This window comes from Rhinopithecus bieti, unplaced genomic scaffold (assembly GCF_001698545.2).
Source record: "Rhinopithecus bieti isolate Rb0 unplaced genomic scaffold, ASM169854v2 scaffold_22, whole genome shotgun sequence".
NCBI classification, from domain to species: Eukaryota; Metazoa; Chordata; class Mammalia; order Primates; family Cercopithecidae; genus Rhinopithecus; species Rhinopithecus bieti.
Genome location: NW_016803136.1, coordinates 1,563,028 through 1,570,904, shown reverse-complemented (window position 1 = coordinate 1,570,904; position 7,877 = coordinate 1,563,028). Strand labels below are relative to the sequence as shown.

Sequence of the window (7,877 nt, the reverse complement as noted above, 5' to 3'; positions counted from 1 at the left end):
AAAAAAAAAAAAAAAAAAAAAAAAAAAAAAAAAAAAAAAAAAAAAGCATGAGGAAGACTTGTAAATAAGCAGATTCCCGGCCCAGTCCCTGAGATCTGATCCACACAGACGGACGGGTGGGGGCCTAGGAATCTGAATTTGTTGTTGTTGTTGTTGAGATGGAATCTCACTCTGTTGCCCAGGCTGGGGTGCAGTAGTGTGATCTCGGCTTACTGTAAGCTCCACCTCGCAGGTTCAAGCAATTCTCTGCCTCAGCCTCCCGAGTAGCTGGGATTACAGGCACCTGCCACCGTGTCCGGCTAACTTTTTTTGTATTTTTAGTAGAGACGGTGTTTCACCATGTTGGCCAGGCCTGACCTCATGATCCACTCGCCTCAGCCTCCCAAAGTGCTGGGATTACAGGCATGAGCCACCACACTCGGCCTAGGAATCTGCATTTTTACCAAACAGCCACGTGACCCTGGTGGAGGAACCACCACGGAGAACCACTGAGTACTGAGTTCCTACTGTCCTCCCAGCTCTCTTGGTCTGGACAAGTGGTGCCAGGGTACCTAGTGCCAGGTGAGACAGCGCCAGGGCCACACTCAGGGGTGACAGGATGAGGTTGGGGCAGGTGGACGTTTGAGCCACCAGGGAGAACAGGTCGGCAGTGAAAGCCATCATGGCCTGGGCCAGCCTGCGGGTCTGCTCTGGGGTGGGGTCTCTGCTGCAGACTCCTGGGGGACTCTTCAGGGCAGTCTGGCCACCAGGCTCCTGCAGGGACAGATCAGGGGTCAGGGAGGTCAAGCGGTCAGCTCCAGGTTCTGTGTTGAAGGTCTTGTCACAGCCCCTGTGCCTGAGGACAGCAGGAACTTGTCCCAGCCCCAGGGGAGAGGGAGTGTCAGGCAGAGGGCACTGGCATTCTGGGGCGTGGCGCCCACCTCCAGTCCTTCCCGCCCTCTCTCCCTTCTGGCCTCTGGACTCCAGAGCCTCAGCCTCACCACACGCCCCTGCTCCCGACCCCTGCCAATGGGCCCTCCTCCCTCTGGCCCCGCCCACTCTTCCCCAGCCCACCTGGTTGTACCTGGTTGCCCAACTTGAGGAGAGTAAGTGGGGACACCTTCTCCTGGTTTGGCCCACTAGTTAGCTGCAGAAAGGAAACAGATGGAGAGCGACCCTTCCCACAGGCCCCCCACCCTGCCCAAGCCACCGGTGAAACCCCCGGGGCCTTCCACCCAGTCACAGGCTCCTCACTCCCCAGTACCTGCCAGCCCAAGGGCTCCATGGCGCTCACAGGGGAGAACTGCGGAGAAAGGGGTGAGGATAGGAGGCCCCTCGGAGCCAAGCCCTCCCTCCACGCCAATGTCCCTCTTCTTCCCCCTCCACCCCACCCCACCTCGACTCCAGCCCAGCCTCACCGCGAAGCAGGGACCTTGCAGGCAGGACCAGCTGAGCACCAGGAGCCCCCAGAGCGGCGCCATGTTCCTGTGGCAGGGACAAAAAGCTCTGTTCCCGTCTCCTGTCCCCGCGCCCGCCAGGGAACCCTATCCACGCCATCACAGACACCGCCAAGTCCTGGGTCACGATTGCCAAGGGGAAGAAGCAGGCTCCAGAATCAGAACAGATCCCAAACACAGGAGCAGCGGCTGCCACTCCTGGGGCTGGGACATCCCCCCCGGCTTCTTCCCCCGTTTAGTTTCTGGTGTTTCGTATTGCATGCACTGAGGGCGTTTTGGTGAATAGGAGGGAAATACCGAAACAAAACGTTCTCATTCTTCGAGGCCCTGAGCTGTGAGTCAGGTCTGCATCTGCACCCAGGCTGCCTCTTGCCAAAGGACCTGGCACTTCCCGTAACTCTGCCGGGCTTGGCCTTACCTTGTAAAACGGTGGCACAGCTCCCTTATTCCTCTCACATGCATGGTGAGGACCAAAATGAGACCGTCTTTTGGGGTTTTTTTGTTTGTTTTTTGAGATGGAGTTTCGCTCTTGTTGCCCAGGCTGGAGTGCAATGCCACAATCTGGGCTCACCGCAACCTCCGGCTCCCGGGTTCAAGGGATTCTCCTGCTTCAGCCTCCCGAGTAGCTGGGATTGCAGGCGTGTGCCACCACGCCCGGCTAATTTTGTATTTTTTAGTAAAAACGAGGTTTCTCCATGTTAGTCAGGCTGCTCTCAAACTCCCAACCTCAGGCGATCCGCCCACTTCAGCCTCCTCCCAAAGTGCTGGGATTATAGGCGTGACCATCTTTGTGGCCAGGCACAGTGGCTCACGCCTGTAATCCCAGCACTTTGGGAGGCCGAGGGCAGGTGGATCAGCCTGGCCAACATGATGAAACCTCATCTCTACTAAAAACACAAAAAGTAGCCAGGTGTGGTGGCGGGCGCCTGTAATCCCAGTTACTCGGGAGGCTGAGGCAGAAAATTGCTTGAACCCGGGAGGCGGAGGTTGTAGTGAGCCGAGATCACGCCACTGTACTCCAGCCTGGGCAACAGAGCAAGACTCTGTGTCAAAAAAATAAATAAGTAAGACCGTCTTTGTAAACCCTGAGTACGATGCTTGGCACTCCCCCAGGTCAGCTCGGCTCAAGGCCACCTCTTCTGGGAAGCCTGCCCTGAAGCCTCCACCACACAGCTCCCAGCCCAGAGCTCCTACCCAGCCTGCTGCGTCCATTTAGCCTGCCTTTCTCAGGCTGGTCAGGTCTTGCCCACAAGGCTGGACATACCTGTGAGGCCCTGAGGTCTCAGGAGGGGTGGCGAGGTGGCCAGAGAGCTGCCTTTTGACCCAGCAGGGGAGCCCAGTGAATGACTGACCAGAGTCACCTCTGCATTTAGGAGAATCACAGGCCTCGACCTGCACTCTGCCTCAGGCTGGCTCTGGGAAGGGCAGGTGTCGGTCTCAGGAGGATAAGTCAGAGGAGGTCTCACAGTCTACCTCCAGCCCACCCCCATCCCACACAAGAGCCCTTGGCCGGGGCCCCGACTCCGACCTGGGTATTAGAATCTTCCCGCCAAGAACAGGCTCCAGTTTTTCAAGTCCCAGAGGAGGCTGGGGAGTGACAGGCCTCCTGAATAAATCCAGCCCAGACCCCTCAGCCAGGGAGGCAGCTCCCTCCTCCTCTCCCGCCCAAGGAGCAGGCCGAGCCGCCCCTCCCCTCGTACCTCTGCGGGCTCCTTGCTGCCACACACGACGTTCCTCTGGTCCCACCTGGGTGCTCCCCACACTCTGCCCGGGCTCCAGCCAGCCCAGCCCACCCCTCCCCTCCCACCAGGACCTTTACTCTCAGCCAACCCCTGTTCAGGTTGCCTTCTCTTCTGGTAAATATTGACTTGCCCATCCGGTTAAACATTGACCTTGAAGCCAGAAGCCCCTTTCGCACCAGGGCGTCTAATCCTGAGGCAGCCACACAGAGCCCCCTATATTTGGGTCCCCCCTGAGCCTGGAAAGAGGAAGTTCACGATGAGAGAGGTGAAGAGACTGGATCTGGCTGGCCAAGAGGGCGGATCCAGAAGGCGCAGGAACCTAGCGCTGTGTTAAGCCTTCCAGAGACCCCACAAGATGTGGATCATCCCTGGTTCAGCCAGGCTCAGAGAGGCCATGTGACCTGCCCAAGGACACAGAGCTGGGCTGAGTCACATCCAGATTCTCACTGCCATTGTCCTTTCTTCTCCCCGAGAGCTGCCTCCCGCTCCCGAGGGGAGGAAAGGGGAAGCCACAAGAGCCTGTGCAGAGAGCCCGGGATAGGAAGGCCACCCCCAACCTCACAAGCCCGGGATCCAGGGTGGCTGCCTTCAGACTGGGCCCGGAAGGCAGGGGGTAAGGGAGGAGAGATGAGAGGGACTCGGCCTCTCCCACTGTCCTGCCACTCCGGAGCAATGTCCCTTTCCCCTACCCAAGAGTGAGGGTTCTGGAAACTGGCCCGGGGCTGTGTGAACCAGAAGCCTGGCAGCCTGTGCAAAGATCAGGCCGCTTCCCATCTTCACACCTGCTCTTCACTGCCCTGCATCAGGCCGCTTCCCACCCTCACACCTGTTCACTGCCCTGCATCAGGCCGCTTCCCACCCTCACACGTTCACTGCCCTGCATCAGGCTGCTTCCCACCCTCACACCTGTTCACTGCCCTGCATCAGGCTGCTTCCCACCCTCACACCTGTTCACTGCCCTGCATCAGGCTGCTTCCCACCCTCACTGTCCTGGAAACTGCTGGGTCTCAACTTTCCCCACCCTGACACCACCAGCAAGATAAGCCTCAGGCCGGGCGTGGTGGCTCACACCTGTAATCCCAATACTTTGGGAGGCTGAGGCGGGAGGATCGCTTGAGCCCAGCAGTTGGAGACCAGCTTGGGCAACATAGTGACACTCCATCTCTATTGGGAAAAAAAAAAAGACAAGCCTCAGTTCGCCCCATGGCTCTTCCAAAGGATTTATTGGTCCTATTTACATCTATTGCAAATTGTGAGGAGGCAGCAGGGGCCAACCGCGGACCTCATCTCCGTCTAGAAGGTGAGGCCGCAGGGATGTTTCAGTCTTCCTCTGGCAGAGACCCGAGGTGCAGAGATGATTCTTCTCACCCCTTCGCTCAGGGTCGTGGAGCCCCAGCAGGGGTTCAGGGCCCAGAGGCTGCCCCCTCAGCTCAAGGCACAAACACTGTAGTTAGGGGTAGGCAGGCAAGGCATGGGCTCACTCCTGGGCAAGGCAGGGGCTCACTCCTGGCAGGCACCACTGGCCAAGTGCTCCTTCTCTCCCCTGCTCCCAGCCTCTTTCTTCCTTCCCCTCCTGGTCCCACACTGGCCAGGGCCTGGGTGGGTGGCCACTTAAACCCCAGACCCTGGCCCTTAACTCCTGGACCATGGCCAGCCTTCCTTAGGCTGGAATCCAAGCACCATCAGTGCCCTGGACCAGGCCAGATTCCCTGTCCTAGAGGAACGAGGCAGAGAGAGCCCAGTGTGGGGTGAGGGGCTAGAGACCGGCTGGGCAGGGCCAGTCTCCCTTCCCCTTCCCGAGCCTCCCTGTCCTCATGTGGACCCAGAGGGCAGAGCTGGGGAGAAGTGAAGGTAGCAATGCTTCTTCCTGCTCTCACTTCCTGCTTGCTAGGAGCAGTGCGTCCCCAAGTCATGAATGAGACCCCTCTGGCAGGCTTGGTGGCTCTCGTGATTTAGGGGCCGGGACTCCCCCACTCCAGTTGGAGGCCCCAGTTGGCAGGCCATGTGGGCACCCAGGGCGTGGGACCCAGGGCCTCCAGGGAGGCAGCTGCTGCTTGGGGGAACAGGGTGAGCAGACACACTCCCGCAGATGTCTTCCCACCCTTGCCCGCCCAGCTCCTGCCTCAGCCTATGCCAGGAGGCGGATAACCCCGTTGTCTGAGCCCAGAAGGAGGTGGCGTTTGGTGGGCAGCAGGGCCAGGCTGGTGAGCGTGCCGCGGAAGTTCTCAGAGCTCAGCTTCGTGGTGGCCTGGGAGGGCGGCTCAAGCAGGGAGCAGACGCCAATCTTGTTGGACACAGTGCCGGTGACCGCCTCGCTGCCGTACAGGTCAAAGGTGTGGATGGGGTCGGACGCTGACTTATAGTGATGGGTGGGTTTCTGCTCCAGCTCCTTCCAGACGGTCAAGGAATGGTCAGAGGAGGAGCTGACCAGGACGCTGCCCTCCACCGCCTGTCCCGGGAGAGGAGAGCCTCAGCAGGGGCCTGGGACCTTCTGTGTACCCTCGAGCCCCAAGGCCTTCCCAGCTCCCTCCACAGTCTCTCTCCAGGGAGACAGGCCATCCTGGGTGGGTGACAGGCCACCCTCCCACACACACCATATTCGTGTTTTTCTTTTTTTTTCTTTGAGACGGAGTCTCGCTCTGTCGCCCAGGCTGGAGTGCAGTGGCCGGATCTCAGCTCACTGCAAGCTCCGCCTCCCGGGACTTCAGGTGCCCGCCACCTCGCCCGGCTAGTTTTTTGTATTTTTTAGTAGAGACGGGGTTTCACCATGTTTGCCAGGATGGTCTCGATCTCCTGACCTCGTGATCCACCCGTCTCGGCCTCCCAAAGTGCTAGGATTACAGGCTTGAGTCACCGCGCCTGGCCTATTTTAATACACTCAGCATCCGTAACCCAGTCATCACTCTAAGTTGAGAACTACCCATAGGCATGGTGCCAGGCGTGCACGTGACAACCTTGACCTTCATAACAACCCTATGCGGTGGATGCTGCCATTGTCCCCATTTCACAGAGAGGAAAAGCGAGGCTCAGAGAAGTGAAGTAACCATAACAAGGTCATGGGGCCAGTAAGCAGCAGAGCCGGGATTCACACCCAGGCTGACCCCAGAACCCTCCTGACACTTTCTTGGAAAGTTAGAATTTAGGGGTACCTTGAGCTCAGGGTTCCCTGGGGCCTGCTCTCAGCAGGGCAATGCAGGACTCAGCCAAGATGGGGAGGAAAGTCCCAGCTGCCTGCAGAAATCCTCCCACACGTAGCCCTGTTCCTCCCCTCCTGGGCCTCCCTGAGCAGCTCCCTGAAGCCTGTGACTGAGAATGGAGGGAGGGGAGGGGAAGGAGAGGGGGGCAGGATCCCCAAGCCCAGGCCTGCTCCTGCCCCTGCCAGGGCAGCCCAGCAGGGCCATGGACTCTGCTCAGTGGTCTGCGGGCAGTAAACAGCCTCCCAGCTGAGCTTTATTTAACCTGAACTGGGTCACGGACAGGACCTGACCCCTGATCCTCCAAGCAAGACAAATATGGACAAGGGTTACTCATTAGAACATCTCCATGAGCAACAGGGTCAGCCCTGCCTCACGGCTCGCGCCCCCATGGCCTGCCTCCTGCTGAGGCCCCTGCAGTGCGACTGGCTCCCAAGTTGGCCCAGGAGAGCCACCCTCCCTGCCCATCAGTCCTGGACCAGGTATATAAGACAGACCAGCTCGAGCCTGTCCCTGGGCAGGCAGGCCCTAAGCAGGGGTGATGGCTGGACACGGGCGGGGGCCGCACAGCAAGGGGAGGGGGACCTGGCCCGTCACCTTGATCTGCAGGATGTCCCCCTCGTGGGCTGGCCAGCCTCGCAGAACCAGGCCCGTGCGGGTGTCCAGGAGCACCATGAAGCCCGAGGAGAAGCCGGCCACGACGCTACGGCCACTGGGGCTGACGGCCAGGGCACGGACAAGCCCAGGGTTCAGCCCACCGCCCAGTCGGAACTCGTGCTGCAGGGAGAGGGCGGCTGAGCTGAGGCACCACCTTCCCATCCCACGCTCCCCAAGGCCCTGCCCACCACCCAAGCCCCCACGGCAGGAAGGCCTGAACCTCTGACCCTCATCAAGGGGCATGAAAAGCCCAGAACCCCACCCTCATCACAGGCCAGAGGACTGCCCCACAGGGTGTGCAGCTGCGGGTGATCTAGCACCAAAAAGAAACTAACTAGTGCCCCAGAACGACATCCTGGCTTTGTTTTGGGGGAGTCTGTCCTCCCTGCCAGGTCGCCAGAGAACCAGGCGAGTGCTCAGGGAACTGGACCCTCCTGACCTGCAGACCAGGCTTCCTGCAGTCCACAAAGCGCAGGGTAGAGTCAGAGCTGGCCATGGTGATGCTGGTGTGGGGGGCGGGCATGACAGCCACCGCAGTCAGAGGCACCCGGCTGTCCAGCGGCTCCACTGTGCGAAGGGTCTTCCCTGGGAAGGAAAGTCACAGTGGATCTGGGGTCGCAGCAGCTGATGGAAGAGCCCTGGGAGCTTCTAATCCCCCAACTCACCGCACACCTGCCTCCCATCCCCCAGAGATCCTTAGAAAATGCTAAAGAGGCCGGGCGCGGTGGCTCAAGCCTGTAATCCCAGCACTTTGGGAGGCCGAGACGGGTGGATCACGAGGTCAGGAGATCGAGACCATCCTGGCTAACACGGGGAAACCCTGTCTCTACTAAAAAAAAATACAAAAA

The 7,877-nt window shown here is 59.6% G+C and overlaps 2 protein-coding genes across 6 annotated transcripts in view; both read right to left on the bottom strand.

Annotated features, from left to right (window-relative positions):
* SERPINF2 (serpin family F member 2) overlaps positions 1 to 3,248 on the bottom strand; it is a 13,974-nt gene extending 10,726 nt beyond the window's left edge. Inside the window, exons 1-6 of one of the 3 annotated variants that reach the window (XM_017866825.1) lie at positions 3,137 to 3,220; positions 2,701 to 2,851; positions 1,398 to 1,464; positions 1,244 to 1,282; positions 1,064 to 1,126; positions 552 to 753 (exon numbers count right to left, since the gene is read on the bottom strand). In XM_017866825.1, coding sequence (XP_017722314.1) covers positions 552 to 753; positions 1,064 to 1,126; positions 1,244 to 1,282; positions 1,398 to 1,460 — 367 coding nt within the window. In that variant the 5' untranslated portion in view covers positions 1,461 to 1,464; positions 2,701 to 2,851; positions 3,137 to 3,220. Of the gene's footprint in view, positions 1 to 551; positions 754 to 1,063; positions 1,127 to 1,243; positions 1,283 to 1,397; positions 1,465 to 2,700; positions 2,852 to 2,964; positions 3,052 to 3,136 lie in introns of those variants that run through there. The other 2 variants (XM_017866815.1, XM_017866833.1) reach the window with 2 other exon arrangements.
* A 1,129-nt stretch (positions 3,249 to 4,377) lies between these two features.
* WDR81 (WD repeat domain 81) overlaps positions 4,378 to 7,877 on the bottom strand; it is a 14,604-nt gene continuing 11,104 nt past the window's right edge. Inside the window, exons 8-10 of one of the 3 annotated variants that reach the window (XM_017866773.1) lie at positions 7,469 to 7,614; positions 6,970 to 7,149; positions 4,378 to 5,627 (exon numbers count right to left, since the gene is read on the bottom strand). In XM_017866773.1, coding sequence (XP_017722262.1) covers positions 5,307 to 5,627; positions 6,970 to 7,149; positions 7,469 to 7,614 — 647 coding nt within the window. In that variant the 3' untranslated portion in view covers positions 4,378 to 5,306. Of the gene's footprint in view, positions 5,628 to 6,969; positions 7,150 to 7,468; positions 7,615 to 7,877 lie in introns of those variants that run through there. The other 2 variants (XR_001884443.1, XM_017866804.1) reach the window with 2 other exon arrangements.